This window comes from Phocoena phocoena, chromosome 6, assembly GCF_963924675.1.
Source record: "Phocoena phocoena chromosome 6, mPhoPho1.1, whole genome shotgun sequence".
Lineage (NCBI taxonomy): Eukaryota > Metazoa > Chordata > Mammalia > Artiodactyla > Phocoenidae > Phocoena > Phocoena phocoena.
In genome coordinates, this window is record NC_089224.1 from 115,500,034 (window position 1) to 115,518,102 (window position 18,069).

The 18,069-nt window shown below is 49.4% G+C and overlaps 1 protein-coding gene across 3 annotated transcripts in view; it reads left to right on the forward strand.

Annotated features, from left to right (window-relative positions):
• Positions 1-18,069, forward strand: part of CACNA1B (calcium voltage-gated channel subunit alpha1 B) — a 195,004-nt gene that overhangs the window by 148,379 nt on the left and 28,556 nt on the right. For 2 of the 3 annotated variants that reach the window (XM_065879257.1, XM_065879259.1), the window contains exons 32-34: positions 5,667-5,672; positions 9,137-9,253; positions 9,651-9,716. In XM_065879257.1, the coding sequence (XP_065735329.1) occupies positions 5,667-5,672; positions 9,137-9,253; positions 9,651-9,716 (189 nt within the window). The remainder of the gene's footprint in view (positions 1-5,666; positions 5,673-9,136; positions 9,254-9,650; positions 9,717-18,069) is intronic. The other variant, XM_065879258.1, reaches the window with a different exon arrangement.

The window sequence follows — 18,069 nt, forward strand, 5'->3', positions numbered from 1 at the left end:
TCTGGCTGCTGTGATGGTCCAGGCACAGTTCAGACTGGTCCCAGGAACCTCTAGAAAGGCCCCGGGAGCCCCTGATTTCCAGACAGACTTCTCCCTGCCCCTGTGCAGGGGCAGCTCTGCCCTTCACACCCTGGCCAGTGTGGAAACTCTGGGGAACCCAGAGCGACAGGAGCCACCACGGCCTTCCTGTGTCCCACAGTGGAAGTGGTCTCCCGCCCCTTTGAGTCAGGACCCCGAGATGCACCTAGCCTGAATTTGTGGGGATGGTGACACAAAGTCCCAGTGGGCTGCTGGAGTCATGGTGACAGGGGCCACCTCTGCTTTGGCCCCTTGCTTCCTGGATCCATGCGGTTTACAGGTCAGACACCCAGTATGTCTGTTGGCCATCAGTTCATCCTGAAGTGCAGCACCCTGAACCCCCTGAGGTGCCCCATCAGGCCAGCTCTTTTCTGTGCCTGTAAGAGGCCATCTCAGCATTTTATCAGAGCGACACCTCCTGAGTGATGTGGAATGTGACACGCCGGTGGGTCCTGGGTCTCCTGCTCCTTTGCCCGCCCTCCGCTTGCTCTGAGTTGATGGCATGTGGCATCCCCTGTTGGTAAATCTCTGACACTAGGGCATCAGCAGAGGCAGGCCCGCACCCAAGATATAAGTGATCCTCGTTGAGACAAATCACTGTTGCTTCTGGGTGAAAGGTTCTCAGGTAGGCGACTTACCACCAAGTGGCTGAGTGACAGCTCCAGACGTGGTTCCCTGTAGAGGCCGAAAGGTGGTCTCTGCTCACTGCGCGCTGGTGTTCAGTAGTGGCCGTGGCTGGATCAGCCTTGCCAGGCGGAGCCTTCATCCCCGCCGTCACAGTCACTGCCTTTGTGGGTCTGCCGTGTGAGCGGGGGCTGGGAAGACAGAGGCTTGCTGACATCTGTTGTCCACACAGCCTAAGGCGCATGGGGTTTTCGTGTCCCTACGGCTGTAGGTGTCCGGGGTGGACGTTAACATGTGATGCCTAGACCTGCACATGGTGCCCATTCCCACGTCCAGAGGTGGCCTCTGCCACAAACTTTGTTCCCTCCAGAGGCCTGACCAAGCTGTAGCCTTTGCCTAGGACCCTGGGTCCTTAACACCAGCAACTTCACGCACACACACACACACACACACACGCACACACACACGCACACGCGCTGTGGCGGATCGGGCACATCGCCAGAGCTCTGCCTCACCGCTGTCTGTCAGGCCGCCGCCGCCTGGGGCTCTGGTGAGGCCTGCACCAATGCATTAAGCCAGTCCCTCCATAACCAGGTTGGAGCTTTTCTCGACATTTAGTGATCATCCCATGATGTGCTGGGGAGGGGTGAGCTGAGGAAGAGACAGTGGTGCCGCAGAGGTGAGCGGTGTGGGGGCCAGGCCAGCCGTCGTGTGACGGTGCCCTCTAGGCTTGCCCAGGTGTGGCCCCGGATGTAGCACTTCCACGGTGCACTGGGCTGTTGCTGGGCTGGTGGCACATGGCCCGTGAAGACGAGCCGTCTGTGGATGAAATCCAGAGTAATCTAAAATGGATTAAATGTGAGATTGCTCAAGTAAGTTTGCTGCGTTTCATTACGGCGCCAGCAGTCCTGACAATAGACCTAACAAGGTACGTGTGCAGGACCTCTTTGTGGAAAATTACTAAGCTTTATTGGAAGATGCTAAACGAGACTTGAATAGATGGAGTTATACATTATGTTAATTAATAAGTAGTGTCAGTGCCATAGAGATGACAGTTCCTCCCAACTGATCTGTAGATTCAATGCAATTTCAATAAAAACACCAATGATTTTGTTTTTCTTTTTGTTTGTTTGTCTCTTTGTTTTGGAATTTGACAAGCTGCTTCTAAAATTTATAAGGAAGAGCAAAGGCTCCCAAATAGCCAAGATACCTAATAGTAAGAAGGTGCTCCTGGGGTGCCATGCCAGGGAGGCGACTTCCTGCAAAGCTGTAGCAGTTTAGACTGTGTGGAGTAGCCCAAGAGCCTGGAATCAAGCCCACTTGCGTGTGGAAACTCGGTGTGTGACCATCTGTGGGCGTAACTAATGATCAGTACAGGAGAAAGAGGAATTGGGTCTTGGCTTGCACCATTCACAAAAATACTGCAAATGGAGGAAAAGACTTAAATATAAGAGACAGAAACTTTAAAGCTCTTAGAAGAAAATACAAGAGATTATTTTTAAGACCTTGAGATAAGGACTGATTTGTTAAGCAAAATATATATATTTTATATATAATAATAAATATATTATTATATTTTAAATTATTATATTTTTTATATATAATAATTTTAAATTATTATATTTTAAATAATATATATATATATTAAATAATATATATAATAAAAATATTATATAAAATAATAAATATATTTCCAGCCATAACTGGAAAAAAAATTGTATAATATAAAATTTCTGTGTATGTATCAAAAGGAGAAAGGCCAGTCCATGGACAGGGGAAGGATATTTGCGTCACATTCCTTCATGTATACGCGTTAAAATATTTATGCAGTGCCTGTCATGTGCTAGGCACTCTTCTAAGTGCTGGGACCAAAGGTGAAAATCCCCGCTCGTTCTAATGGGAAAGACGCATGGTGTCAGACAGTGACCAGGGAGAAGGCAAAGCAGAGGGGGTGTGAGACACTGAGACGATGACCCCAGGTCAGGAAGTCTGGGCTCGCAAGGAACCCGAGCAGGTGACAGCTGGGGGGCAGCGAGTGCAGAGACCCTGCCAGGGGTGAAGAAAGGGTGGGCGCTGTGGCTGCACAGTGAAGACCTTGCAGTCGGTAAACCTTGGCTTTTCTTTTGAGTGAGATGGGAGGATTTGGAGGGTTTTGTGGAGAGGAGTGACACGACCTGGCGTTTAAGAGCACAGCCCTGGCAGCTTTGTTGAGAATATTGTGCAGGGCACAGGCAGAGGCAGTGAGACCAGTCAGGGCTGTCTTAGCCGGGTTCCCCCAGAAACAGACCCTGAGACAAGAATGTGGTGCACGTTGTTGACCTGGAAGCCAGCAGAGAGGCAGGCAGCCCGGAAAGGCGCTATCAAGTCAGCTACCGTTACTACCCTGGGGCTCTCCCAGCAGCCGCTGTCTGCCGCGGGTTGAAGGCTGCTGGGGGGAGGGGGCCAGAGAATTATTTTTTCAGCAGTTCACCCTTCATTAATGTTAGGGCCTGGGTATTGTGTCCTGGACTGGGAAAGCTCTCAGAAACAAAGATGTAAGTGCTAACAACTGGGTAGTGGGCCTTGGAGGATGTGTGTGCGGCCGAGCGTTACTGCTGTGAGCCAGGAGAGGAGCTGGGGGCTGGGATGCGGTCAGACATTGTCAAGTTCTGGGTGTAATTTCCAGGTAGAGCTGCAGATGGGTCGGACGTGGGTGTGAAAGATGAGGCAAGGATGGCATCATACTTTGTTGTCTGTGCGCTTGGAGAAGTGGATTGTCATTCACTGAAAAGGGAGGGAATTGTGAGGAACAGGTTTGCCGAGGACGGTCCGGCTGCCCTTTGTCCATGTTGGGGTTCAGTCCTGCTGTCCTCCCAGGAGTCGTCCAGCGGGCAGCCGGAGGAGACTCAGGCCAGTGACGTACGGCTAGGAATCGTGAGCCTGTAAGATGAGATGGGATGAGATCCATGGGGGAAAAGAGCGTGAGGCCAGCACGTAGTGAGCAAAAGGCTGGAGGGCGGAGGCCTTCCAGGCTCGCGGTGGAGGTTAGCGTCCAGAACGTGCAAGGCTCTTCTGGGAGCAGAAGGTACGGTGGGGCATCTTCCAAAATAGAAAACACAAGCGGCCACAGAAAGATACTCAACCTTACTTGTAATCAAAGAAGTACAAAGTGAAACGGCACTGAGATGCCATTCCACACCCAGCGTTTGTCAAACAGAAACCCTGAGGTTGCCGGCTGTAGGCGAGGATGTGGACACTGCTGCTGGGTGTCGGTCAGCTCGGCCTCGCTGGAGGGGCGGGCGTGTGTGCCTGCCCATGGTGCCTGGCAGAGGAACCTGGAGACGTTTTCACACGGATGTTCACGGCAGCGTTGTTCGCAGCAGCGGCGGCAGAAGTGGTTTATTGACACAGTGAATGGCACCCTATCGAGAGGATGCTTCCCCAAAGCGGTGTTTGCTCAGAGTCAGAGCACAGGTTTGCCTGAGCCCAAGAGGGCCACGTACAGTCTAATCCCGTCACAGAGTTAAGAACAGGCAAGTATAAACGTGTTTTAAGAGTTTGAGGTAAAACAGTGAAGAAAAGCAATTATTAACAAGAATTAAGGATTGTTACTACATCTGGGGAAGAGAGAGACACAAAGGGCTTCCAAAGTAATGGTGACATTCCGTTTTTAGGCTGGATGATGAATATATAGATCTTTTATTACCTTTATTTAAAATACGTGTGTGTACATATACTTGCACGTATTCTTTTGTTTACGTGAGATGTTTCATGGTTTTGAAAAGTCAGTGATCTGAATAATCCAGGCAAAAAGCTGAAAGCTGCCATCTTAACAACAAAACATGGTGATTTGTTCCCCCGGCTGCTGGCCTTGCAGCATTGCCCGGGCGCTGCCCCTTCACTGTGCACCTCTTCTCACCCAGAAGTAGTTCCCCAGCGTGGTTTCTGCCTAGACGCTCCGCCTCCTTGGGCACAGGAGTCTTTATGCCCCAGACAAAGGCATCCAGACACTGGGCTCCCAACGGCAAGGACACAGCCCTGGGGGTTTGGGCGTGTGTGTGCCCCCTTGGCAGGGGGGTGGCAGCTGGGAGGGCACCCACAGGTGGGGCAGGCAGGGGTGCCCGGCTGATGTCGCAGAGGCGCTGTCTCCCAGGGGCACCTCCCCACAGAGAGGCCCCTCAGCTGCTGGAAACTCGAGGGAGGGCGGCTTGCAGATGTTCGAGAACTTAATCCCAGCAAGACCTCCAGGGTAGCCACCACCAATCCTGGACGCCCGGCAGGGCTGGCGGGAGGGCTGAGAAGCTGCTTGGTCTGAAAGCTCAGCTGCCCCGGCCACTAGTGATTTCAGAGGGCGGTCTTCACCCTGTCCTGCCTGGAGGAGGAAAGGTGAAAGGAAGCCGTCTTGTGGATTTCGGTGTCTTTTTTTCTTTCTCCATTGTAGTCACTTCATGTGTTACTTTGTGGATGCACTTTTTTTTCCTTAGGCAAAAATATGAGTGTCAGTTCCCACCCCCGACTTAAAAATCACCATAGAGCAACAGTCTTAACCAGGGTCATGTAGAGAACCGCACTCTAAGCAAGCATAAAACTGACATTGATTTCTTTGCCTGGAAATAAAAAAGTAAGTGTCTGTGAGTCATCTTTGGATTTGCATTGCAAACAGAAATGCAAATGATGCCCCTGTCTGCATAACCTACAGATTTCAAAAATGTGTTTTGATTCGGTACATTTTATGCAAAGTTTACCAAAATCCTAAAAATTTCCAGTGAAGTGTTCAGAGTTTGAGTTTTGCTTGTGTTGGTGACTCATTTTCTCTTGTTTTGTTTCTGTTCTTGATTTGCCCTCACCTACCTGCTGACTCACGTCACGCAACCAACATACAACGCGGAAACCATGCCTCCGTCTGTATGTTGTGCGCCTGCCGCTCAAACATCCCAATTTGTAAACAATACGCAAATATCCATCCATGAAAACATCACATATAGGAGACGGTTGGTTTCATGACTTTAAATAGTTCTTAAAACTCCTCGCTTTGCTTGCTCCGGTCCTCCTCCCTTCTGCTTCCTGTCACCCCTCGCCACTGCCCTTCTGTGCTCAGAGCCCAGCTGCACCCGCCCCTCTGGCCTCTCACGCACTGTCCCGGCTCCTGGGGTCCAGCCGGGGCTTATGAGGGCCCCCCAGGGACCACCTGATCACAGGAACTGGCCTTGGACTGAGAGAGGAGGTAGGGGCTTCTGAGTGAAAGGCAGGTAAGTGATGAGACTGGCTCAGAATTGGGGAGGTTTTGCAGGATGTGAGTTTGGACCTGATCCCCGAAAAGTCCGTGGTTTCTGCTGCATAGTCATGTCCCTTCTGCTCTGTCTCCACTGGCAGACCGAGTGGACTCGGCTCTGCCCAGTGGCCTCTGACAAGGTCTCCTGTAGGGTCCTTCCTGGACGTATCTTCCGTGGGGGCCTGGCTGGGGGCACCAGGCTGGGGGGTTGATCTGAGTAGAAAGAGGGGCACTGCCCCAGGAGGGAGCAGAGGGCTGGGCCCTCATCCAGCGTCGCTGATTCTTGTGTGCCCTGGTCAGCGAGCTTGTGTGGAGCCCGTGCAGGAGGTGTGGACGGAGCCTCCTTCCGGGTGAGGGGAGAGAGAAGATGCTGGGAGCAGAGTGAGCTGAGGCCATGACTGCAAGTTCGTGCAAAGTAGCAGATTCTGAGATTCCTGCTACAGAAAGTGAATGCTTGTGATAAAGGGTTTCACAGTCGGAGCAGAAAAGCTTGAGTTTTGAGAAAAGGCTGTTTGATGCTGCCGAAATACCAGGCTACATCTTTCGCACAGGCTCTGCTCGTGGCACCAGGCCTCTGCTGTGCTCAGCCCTTCCTGTCCACCCGCTCTGCGCCCTCCTCTGCCTTCATGTCAACGTCCAGGGTACTGTGCGTGTGTGGGCTTTCTCCACAGGCTTCCTCTCCTTTCTGTCTCTCTCCCATCATCGGTCCCCTTGAGAACGAGGCTGAGTAGGGGAGCAGCTTGTCCCATGCTCTGCCGCACCGAATCCCTGGCACGTGTGTGGTCCCCGACACGTGCACAGTGTGTGGGGGGGCACCTCATTGTGCTGTGACTCTGACCAGAGGCAGCGATGCGCTTGGATGTAGGAGACGCGGGCCTCGGCCTGGGCTCCGTTTGCCTCTGGCGGCGTTTCAGTGCTCAGTGCACCGTAAGTTCCTCTTCTCAGGGATTCCTCGCCCCCGGGCATGCTGTCCTAACACCTCCATCGTGTAGAGGTGGAAGCTGGCGCTCAGTGGAGCTAGGGACCAGTGTCCCCTCAGCGTAAATCAGCTCTGTGTTGAGGGCTGTGAAGCTGACCTTTCCTGGCTCAGAGGCAGGGGCCATAAGGAGGGGCCTGGCTTGGAAGTAGGTGGGGTTGCTCGTGGGTACAGCAGAAACCATGGACTCGGGGGGTCGGGGCATGTTGCATCCACCTCCAGGGGGTAGGCTGAGGCCAGGGGTGACGGTGCGCAGCCAGGGGGAGGCCGCTGTGTGCTTGCTGCCCCTGCTGTCCCGCATGCAGTCTGCATGGTGGCGTCTGGCGGCTCGCACACGGGTGCAGCCATGGTGCACTCAGCCTGTCACACTGTGCTTGCGGCATCTGGGGCCGCTGTCACCTCTGCCCTCACGGCTTTCTAGGGCTGTCTGTCTGTTGGCACCTGCACCCTCTCCTACGTGCCCGTGGAGCCCCGAGAGAGAAGCTGGGGAGGAGGGGTGGAACCTGGGTCTCGACAGAAAGTAGGAAGGGGCTGCATTCACGCATCCAGTAACTGGAACGAACAGCGCCTTCCGCTGCCCGCTGTGGCCTCCGTCTCTTCCTTCTTACCCAGAAGCTTATATTTCCCCCCAGTATTTTCAGGAAATCTTGTCTGTCCCAACCGTCTGAGCAAACTGCTTTGGTCTCGGCCCCTCCAGACCCACCTGCGCAGATGGTTTGAAAGCAGACACCCCTGAGGTGGCAGCTCCCCCCTTTCTGTGCTTTACTGTCTTGTACAAAGGGTCCCCTGGCACCGTAGGCAGTCCCCCCTTGCATCCCTGTGCCCGTCCTCTTGAGGCGACTGGCTCACCTGAGAGTCCTCAGGCCCACGGGGCTCAGAGAGTGTGGATATGTCTCATCTGCCCTGAGGTTCTCTTGCCCCAGCGCGAGCCGGTGAGGGAGCTGCAGGGAAACGAGTACACCCTCCAGGGTCACACCCCAAGGTCCACTTCTGCCTGCGTGCTGATCTGGGCCACAGCCGGCCCTCCTCGTGCCTGCCAACTGCCCCCTCTCCCTGTGGCACTGTCCAAAACCCGGGAGCCGTCCCCCAGGGTAGCTGTAAGCCCCTCGCCAGCAGAGACAGTCCAGAGTCCCTGGTGGGAAGCAAAGAAGCCAGGCCCTGAGACAGGCAGTGGAGGGGCAGAGTGAGGCCCGTCTCTCCACCCATGCCTCGTCCCAGCCGAGGCCAGATGAGCAGCCCTGGAGGGAGGACGCGGCTCTGCCCAGGCCCCGCCGCCTCCTGCGTGAGCTCTGCCGCTGCACCTGGGCTCTTTTCTCTATTTGGCCACTGCATCTGGCAGCACAACGTGTCTAGCCTGAGCTGCTTGCATATTTCAAAGCAGCCAAGTTCGGGGAAGCTGACCTCAGCTGTGCGTGGGCACCTGGTCTCCAAGCAGACAGGGCAGGAAGCCGCCCGGGCCCACGAGCACCCCTGCCTACTCACGGATGCCGAGCAGGGCCGTGCCCCCGAAAGGGATGGCCAGGAATTCAGGCGCCCCTGGGCCAAGGTGGAAGCCTCGCTCCCGGGTCATCCGTGCAGTCCAGAGACGGTTGGGTTCGTTTGTGCCTGACTTCGACCCTTTGGATGAGGGGGCCGCGCGAGATGGCTTGGGCTCTCTGGGGCAGACACCGGGTAGTGGGCTGCAGCGGTGTCTTCCCTGGCGTGGGCAGCAGGACCGACACCACCTACGCCTCCTGCGGTGACCTGCGTGCGGGCACCTGCCCAGGCCCGGAGGAAGGGCCTGCCTCTCGGCCGGGCCCCAGGCAGGCCAGGGCCTTGCTGGCTGTGTGGTAGCCCTGCCCCTGGGCGGCTGGGCCGTGCCCTGTGAGAGGCCGTCAGTGTTGGAGGCCTGGCTTCAGGCACCCTCCCCTTCCACCTGGCAGCGGGGGGCTGCTTCATGGGACTTCCCTCTGCCCCTCCCTGTGGAGGGCGTTTCTCTGATTTGCTGCATGAGAAGCGGTTTGCAAAGACAAGCTTCACTCTTGGAAGGTTTCCTGGTGGCTGATTGCTGCTTAGACTGTGAAGCGGTGACTTTTTGTTCCGTTCTCTCTCTTCACCCGCTTTTCTTTGGGGCACAGTGACTTGGGGAGGTGGGGTGGGGAGTGGCCGCCCTGTGCCTGTGGGAGGCTGGTCTCCGAAGGTCAGAGCATAACCTCTCTTCCCTGCAGAACAACTTCATCAACCTCAGCTTCCTCCGCCTCTTTCGCGCCGCCCGACTCATCAAGCTGCTCCGCCAAGGCTACACCATCCGCATTCTGCTCTGGACCTTCGTCCAGTCCTTCAAGGTGAGGCTGGGCATGGCCAGGTGCGGCCTGACCCCTCCCTTGTCGTGCAGGCTGGGGGGCTTCTGCCGCCACCGCCCGAGCGCCCTCCTCGGGAAGGCCGGGGCAGGGGCCCACACCTCCCGTGGCCCCCGTTGTCCTGTGATGGTTTGTAAGGACGCTTTCAGGTTTACGGAGAGTATCTTGTTTATGCTCACCAAGGGCTGAGGCAGCTTTTATGGCTTGATTTGTAGATGAAGGAGTTGACGGTAGCTTGGTGGTCAGTGGGGTGGGTCTGCAGTCAGCTGAGGCCAGTGTGGCCCCAGAGACCCAGCCACCATCCGCTCTGCAGATGAGGCTCAGGTCAGGGGGCAGGCCTCCCTCCCTCCTGGAGCTGACCTGCCCTCCCGTGTCTCTGCAGGCGCTGCCCTACGTGTGCCTGCTCATCGCCATGCTGTTCTTCATCTACGCCATCGTCGGCATGCAGGTGGGTGTGCGCGGGGCCATCGCACGATAACGATGGCACGTTCGCACTTCGGCAACGTTTCTATGAGCCAGGTGCCGTTCTAAGTGCTTTATGAACTTAATCCTCAGAAAGACTCTTCTGTGGCTGAGGCCAGGCAGTGCCACCCTTTGTGGGCAGATGCCTGGCCCTGCTCTCTAGTGGAATCCTGCCGGGGTGTGCTAGGGCGCTGGTGGGCACGATTGCTTGGGTGCTGGGCCCCCACGGCGGTGGAGTGTTTGAGCACATCTGCAGGACGCCGAGCGGCCTGCGGCACAGCAGCTGGTCATTCTTTTGGCCCAGCAGCACTTCTGAAGGACAAGCGTCCTGATCCTGTACCGGAGATTATATACTGTTGAAGGAAAAAGTCAACAGGATCATACCAGGTCACTGTCCTGGTCAAAATTAGCTTTTGCGTAACTTACCTTTATTTTGTCAAAGAACGCTTTGTCAGCTATTTGGGAAAATGTTTAAAATACACAAAGCAGTGTCCCAGTTGATACTTTTGGCATCTGGCCACTTTCCAATAGTAGGGATGGGAGATGGACTCAAATGTTAATTTGTAGTGGAAGGAGACAGTGTCTCTAAAGGTTAGCTGAAAACTGATTTTTAAACTCTATTTCCAGGGGTTGAAAAGTTGTCTTGCTTAAAATTTGCTGAGATCTGATGCTGTTTAAAACAGACATATATTTTTTCTTGCTTTGGTATGTGGGCATACAAAGACATATGTCACTGATCTTTATTTTTTTTATTTTATTTTTTATTTATTTTTTACATCTTTATTAGAGTATAATTGCTTTACAATGGTGTGTTAGTTTCTGCTTTATAACAAAGTGAATCAGTTATACATATACATATGTTCCCATATCTCTTCCCTCTTGCGTCTCCCTCCCTCCCACCCTCCCTATCCCACCCCTCCAGGCGGCCACAAAGCACCAAGCTGATCTCCCTGTGCTATGCGGCTGCTTCCCACTAGCTATCTGCCTTACATTTGGTAGTGTATATGTGTCCATGCCTCTCTCTCGCTTTGTCACAGCTTACCCTTCCCCCTCCCCATATCCTCAAGTCCATTCTCTAGTAGGTCTGTGTCTTTATTCCTGTCTTACCCCTAGGTTCTTCATGACATTTTTTTCCCTTAAATTCCATATATGTGTGTTAGGATACGGTATTTATCTTTCTCTTTCTGACTTACTTCACTCTGTATGACAGACTCTAGGTCTATCTACCTCATTACAAATAGCTCGATTTTGTTTCTTTTTATGGTTGAGTAATATTCCATTGTATATATGTGCCACATCTTCTTTATCCATTCATCCAGTGATGGACACTTAGGTTGTTTCCATCTCCGGGCTATTGTAAATAGAGCTGCAGTGAACATTTTGGTACATGATTCTTTTTGAATTATGGTTTTCTCAGGGTATATGCCCAGTAGTGGGATTGCTGGGTCATATGGTAGTTCTATTTGTAGTTTTTTAAGGAACCTCCATACTGTTCTCCATAGTGGCTGTACCAATTCACATTCCCACCAGCAGTGCAAGAGTATTCCCTTTTCTCCACACCATCTCCAGCATTTGTTGTTTCTAGATTTTTTTGATGATGGCCATTCTGACCGGTGTGAGATGATATCTCATTGTAGTTTTGATTTGCATTTCTCTAATGATTAATGATGTTGAGCATTCTCTCATGTGTTTGTTGGCAGTCTGTATATCTTCTTTGGAGAAATGTCTATTTAGATCTTCTGCCCATTTTTGGATTGGGTTTTTTTTTTGTTATTGAGCTGCATGAGCTGCTTATAAATTTTGGAGATTAATCCTTTGTCAGTTGCTTCATTTGCAAATATTTTCTCCCATTCTGAGGGTTGTCTTTTGGTCTTGTTTATGGTTTCCTTTGCTGTGCAAAAGCTTTGAAGTTTCATTAGGTCCCATTTGTTTATTTTTGTTCTTATTTCCATTTCTCTAGGAGGTGGGTCAAAAAGGGTTTTGCTGTGATTTATGTCATAGAGTGTTCTGTCTATGTTTTCCTCTAAGAGTTTGATAGTTTCTGGCCTTACATTTAGGTCTTTAATCCATTTTGAGCTTATTTTTGTGTATGGTGTTAGGGAGTGATCTAATCTCATTACTTTTACATGTACCTGTCCGGTTTTCCCAACACCACTTATTGAAGAGGCTGTCCTTTCTCCACTGTACATTCCTGCCTGCTTTATCAAAGATAAGGTGACCATATGTGCATGGGTTTATCTCTGGGCTTTCTATCCTGTTCCGTTGATCTATCTTTCTGTTTTTGTGCCAGTACCATACTGTCTTGATTACTGTAGCTTTGTAGTATAGTCTGAAGTCAGGGAGCCTGATTCCTCCAGCTCTGTTTTTCGTTCTCAAGATTGCTTTGGCAATTCGGGGTCTTTTGTGTTTCCATACAAATTGTGAAATTTTTGGTTCTAGTTCTGTGAAAAATGCCAGTGGTAGTTTGATAGGGATTGCATTGAATCTGTAGATTGCTTTGGGTAGTAGAGTCATTTTCACAATGTTGATTCTTCCAATCCAAGAACGTGGTATATCTCTCCATCTATTTGTATTATCTTTAATTTCTTTCATCAGTGTCTTATAATTTTCTATATACAGGTCTTTTGTCTCCTTTGGTAGGTTTATTCCTAGATATTTTATTCTTTTTGTTGCAGTGGTAAATGGGAGTGTTTTCTTGATTTCACTTTCAGATTTTTCATCATTAGTGTATAGGAATGCCAGAGATTTCTGTGCATTAATTTTGTATCCTGCTGCTTTACCAAATTCATTGATTAGCTCTAGTAGTTTTCTGGTAGCATCTCTAGGATTCTCTATGTATAGTATCACGTCATCTGCAAACAGTGACATCTTTACTTCTTCTTTTCCGATTTGGATTCCTTTTATTTCCTTTTCTTCTGTGATTGCTGTGGCTAAAACTTCCAAAACTATGTTGAATAAGAGTGGCGAGAGTGGGCAACCTTGTCTTGTTCCTGATCTTAGTGGAAATGCTTTCAGTTTTTCACCATTGAGGACGATGTTGGCTGTGGGTCTGTCATATATGGCCTTTATTATGTTGAGGAAAGTTCCCTCTATGCCTACTTTCTGCAGGGTTCTTATTATAAATGGGTGTTGAATTTTGTCGAAAGCTTTCTCTGCATCTATTGAGATGATCATATGATTTTTCTCCTTCAATTTGTTAATATGGTGTATCACGTTGATTGATTTGCGTATATTGAAGAATCCTTGCATTCCTGGAATAAACCCCACTTGATCGTGGTGTATGATCCTTTTAATGTGCTGTTGGATGCTGTTTGCTAGTATTTTGTTGAGGATTTTTGCATCTATGTTCATCAGTGATATTGGCCTATAGTTTTCTTTCTTTGTGACATCCTTGTCTGGTTTTAGAATCAAGGGTGGCCTCATAGAATGAATTTGGGAGTGTTCCTCCCTCTGCTATATTTTGGAAGAGCTTGAGAAGGATAGGTGTTAGCTCTTCTCTAAATGTTTGATAGAATTCGCCCATGAAGCCATCTGGTCCTGGGCTTTTGTTTGTTGGAAGATATTTAATCACAGTTTCAATTTCACTGCTTGTGATTGGTCTGTTCATATTTTCTTTCTGTTTCTTCCTGATTCAGTCTTGGCAGCTTGTGCATTTCTAAGAACTTTTCCATTTCTTCCAGGTTGTCCATTTTATTGGCATAGAGTTGCTTGTAGTAATCTCTCATGATCTTTTGTATTTCTGCAGTGTCGGTTGTTACTTCTCCTTTTTCATTTCTAATTCTATTGATTTGAGTCTTCTCCCTTTTTTTCTTGATGAGTCTGGCTAATGGTTTATCAATTTTGTTTATCTTCTCAAAGAACCAGCTTTTAGTTTTATTGATCTTTGCTATCGTTTCCTTCATTTCTTTTTCATTTATTTCTGACCGGATTTTTATGATTTCTTTCCTTCTGCTAACTTTGGGGTTTTTCTGTTCTTCCTTTTCTAATTGCTTTAGGTGCAAGGTTAGGTTGTTTATTCGAGATGTTTCCTGTTTCTTAAGGTAGGATTGTATTGCTATAAACTTCCCTCTTAGAACTGCTTTTGCTGCATCCCATAGGTTTTGGGTCGTCATGTCTCCATTGTCATTTGTTTCTAGGTATTTTTTGATTTTCTCTTTGATTTCTTCAGTGATCACTTCGTTATTAAGTAGTGTATTGTTTAGCCTCCATGTGTTTGTATTTTTTACAGATCTTTTCCTGTAATTGATATCTAGTCTCATAGCATTGTGGTCGGAAAAGATACTTGATACAATTTCAATTTTCGTAAATTTACCAAGCCTTGATTTGTGATCCAAGATATGATCTATCCTGGAGAATGTTCCATGAGCACTTGAGAAAAATGTGTATTCTGTTGTTTTTGGATGGAATGTCCTATAAATATCAATTAAGTCCATCTTGTTTAATGTATCATTTAAAGTTTGTGTTTCCTTATTTATTTTCATTTTGGATGATGTGTCCATTGGTGAAAGTGGGGTGTTAAAGTCCCCTACTATGAATGTGTTACTGTCAATTTCCCCTTTTATGGCTGTTAGTATTTGCCTTATGTATTGAGGTGCTCCTATGTTGGGTGCATAAATATTTACAATTGTTATATCTTCTTCTTGGATCGATCCCTTGATCATTATGTAGTGTCCTTCTTTGTCTCTTGTAATAGTCTTTATTTTAAAGTCTATTTTGTCTGATATGAGAATTGCTACGCCAGCTTTCTTTTGGTTTCCATTTGCATGGAATATCTTTTTCCATCCCCTTACTTTCAATCTGTATGTGTCTCTAGGTCTGAAGTGGGTCTCTTGTAGACAGCATATATATGGGTCTTGTTTTTGTATCCATTCAGCCAATCATTTAGTCCATTTACATTTAAGGTAATTATTGATATGTATGTTCCTATTCACATTTTCTTAGTTGTTTTGGGTTCGTTATTGTAGGTCTTTTCCTTCTCTTGTGTTTCTTGCCTAGAGAAGTTCCTTTAGCATTTGTTGTAAAGCTGGTTTGGTGGTGCTGAACTCTCTCAGCTTTTGCTTGTCTGTAAAGGTTTTAATCAAATCTGAATGAGATCCTTGCTGGGTAGAGTAATCTTGGTTGGAGGTTTTTCTCCTTCATCACTTTAAATATGTCCTGCCAGTCCCTTCTGGCTTGCAGAGTTTCTGCTGAAAGATCAGCTGTTAACCTTATGGGGGATTCCCTTGTGTGTTACTTGTTGTTTTTCCCTTGCTGCTTTTAATATGTTTTCTTTGTATTTAACTTTTGACAGTTTGATTAATATGTGTCTTGGCGTATTTCTCCTTGGATTTATCCTGTATGGGACTCTCTGTGCTTCCTGGACTTGATTAACTATTTCCTTTCCCATATTAGGGAAGTTTTCAACTATAATCTCTTCAAATATTTTCTCAGTCCCTTTCTTTTTCTCTTCTTCTTCTGGAACCCCCATAATTCGAATGTTGGTGCGTTTAATGTTGTCCCAGAAGTCTCTGAGACTGTCCTCAGTTCTTTTCATTCTGTTTTCTTTATTCTGCTCTGCAGTAGTTATTTCCACTATTTTATCTTCCAGGTCACTTATCCGTTCTTCTGCCTCAGTTCTTCTGCTATTGATCCCATCTAGAGTATTTTTCATTTCATTTATTGTGTTGTTCATCGTTGCTTGTTTCATCTTTAGTTCTGCTAGGTCCTTGTTAAATGTTTCTGGCATTTTCTCTATTCTATTTCCAAGATTTTGGGTCATCTTTACTATCATTATTCTGAATACTTTTTCAGGTAGACTGCCTATTTCCTCTTCATTTGTTAGGTCTGGTGGGTTTTTATCTTGCTCCTTCATCTGCTGTGTGATTTTCTGTCTTCTCATTTTGCTTATCTTACTGTGTTTGGGGTCTCCTTTTTGCAGCCTGCAGGTTCATAGTTCCCGTTGTTTTTGGTGTCTGTCCCCAGTGGCTAAGGTTGGTTCAGTGGGTTGTGTAGGCTTCCTGGTGGAGGGGACTAGTGCCTGTGTTTTGGTGGATGAGGCTGGATCTTGTCTTTCTGGTGGGCAGGTCCACGTCTGGTGGTGTGTTTTGGGGGTGTTTGTAGACTTATTATGATTTTAGGCAGCCTCTCTGCTAATGGGTGGGGTTGTGTTCCTGTCTTGCTAGTTGTTTGGCATAGGGTGTCCAGCAGTGTAGCTTGCTGGTCGTTGAGTGAAGCTGGGTGCTGGTGTTGAGATGGAGATCTCTCGGAGATTTTCGCCGTTTGATATTATGTGGAGCTGGGAGGTCTCTTGTGGACCAGTGTCCTGAAGTTGGCTCTCCCACCTCAGAGGCACAGCACTGACTCCTGGCTGCTGCACCAAGAGCCTTTCATCCACAAGGCTCAGAATAAAAGGGAGAAGAAGTAGAAAGAAAGAAGAAAGAAAGAAAGAAAGAAAAAGAAAGAAAGAAACAAGATAAAATAAAATAAAGTAACGTAAAATAAAATAAAGTTATTAAATAAAAAATAATTATTAAGAAAAAAAATTTTTTTAAGAAAAAAAAGAAAGAAACGGATAGAACCCTAGGACAAATGGTGGAAGCAAAGCTATACAGACAAAATCTCACACAGAAGCATACACATACACACAAAAAGCGGAAAAGGGGAAAAAATCATAAATCTTGCTCTCCAAGTCCACCTCCTCAATTTGGGATGACTCGTTGTCTATTCAGGTATTCCACAGATGCAGGTACATCAAGTTGATCGTGGAGCTTTAATCCGCTGCTTCTGAGGCTGCTGGGAGAGATTTCCCTTTCTCTTCTTTGTTCACACAGCTCCCGGGATTCAGCTTTGGATTTGGCCCCGCCTCTGCGTGTAGGTCGCAGGAGGGCGTCTGTTCTTCGCTCAGACAGGACGGGGTTAAAGGAGCCGCTGATTCGGGGGCTCTGGCTCACTCAGGCCGGGGGGAGGGAGGGGCACTGCGTGCGGGGCGGGCCTGCGGCGGCAGAGGCCGGCGTGACGTTGCACCAGCCTGAGACGCGCCGTGCGTTCTCCCGGGGAAGTTGCCCCTGGATCCTGGGACCCTGGCGGTGGCGGGCTGCACAGGCTCCCTGGAAGGGAGGTGTGGACAGTGACCTGTGCTCGCACACAGGCTTCTTGGTGGCGGCAGCAGCAGCCTCAGCGTCTCATGCCCATCTCTGGGGTCCGCGCTTTTAGCCGCGACTCGCGCCATCTCTGGAGCTCCTTTAAGCAGCGCTCTTAAACCCCTCTCCTCGCGCACCAGGAAACAAAGAGGGAAGAAAAAGTCTCTTGCCTCTTCGGCAGGTCCAGACTTTTCCCTGGACTCCCTCCCGGTTAGCCGTGGCGCACTAACCCCCTGCAGGCTGTGTTCACGCCGCCAACCCCAGTCCTCTCCCGGCGCTCTGACCGAAGCCCGAGCCTCAGCTCCTAGCCCCGCCCGCCCCGGCGGGTGAGCAGACAAGCCTCTCGGGCTGGTGAGTGCCGGTCGGCACCGATCCTCCGTGCGGGAATCTCTCCGCTTTGCCCTCCGCACCCCTGTTGCTGCGCTCTCCTCCGCGGTGCCGAAGCTTCCGCCTCCGCCACCCACAGTCTCTGCCCGCAAAGGGGCTCCTAGTGTGTGGAAACCTTTCCTCCTTCACAGCTCCCTCCCGCTGGTGCAGGACCTGTCCCTATCCTTTTGTCTCTGTTTATTCTTTTTTCTTTTGCCCTACCCAGGTACGTGGGGAGTTTCTTGCCTTTTGGGAGGTCCGAGGTCTTCTGCCAGCGTTCAGTAGGTGTTCTGTAGGAGTTGTTCCACGTGTAGATGTGTTTCTGGTGTATCTGTGGGAAGGAAGGTGATCTCCGCGTCTTACTCTTCCGCCGTCTTCCCCTCGTCCCAAAGCCTGGTCTGTATTTTGATGGATAGATGATGATTCGTACATTTTCATCTGGATTCCAGAGTTTAAGCTGCTTAGAGTTAGGGACTCATTTGCATTTCTAACCTTGAAAGAAAGAAATTTAAATGGATAGAAAACCCATTGTGATGTTTGCACGGAAGTGTAAAGAGAAGGGTTCAAGTGACGTATCGTAATATCAGTATAATTACTGGTTTGGAGTCCCTGATGAGAGAGTGAATTTTAAAACGCTTCCCTTCTTCTGTCTGGCAGAGCCCACCAAGACTTAGCTCTGGGTCCCCCACTTTTACTAGACACTCTGGGAGATCCCTGGACAGGCTCAGAGCCAGAGCCAGCGCACGCTGGGCCGTGGGACAGGGATACGTTTGCCTCTCCAGAGGTTTTCTCTACCCTGGAAATGCAGAGACGCTGCTGGAGCTGGAAGCCACCAGCCCCGGCAGCAGTGGTGGC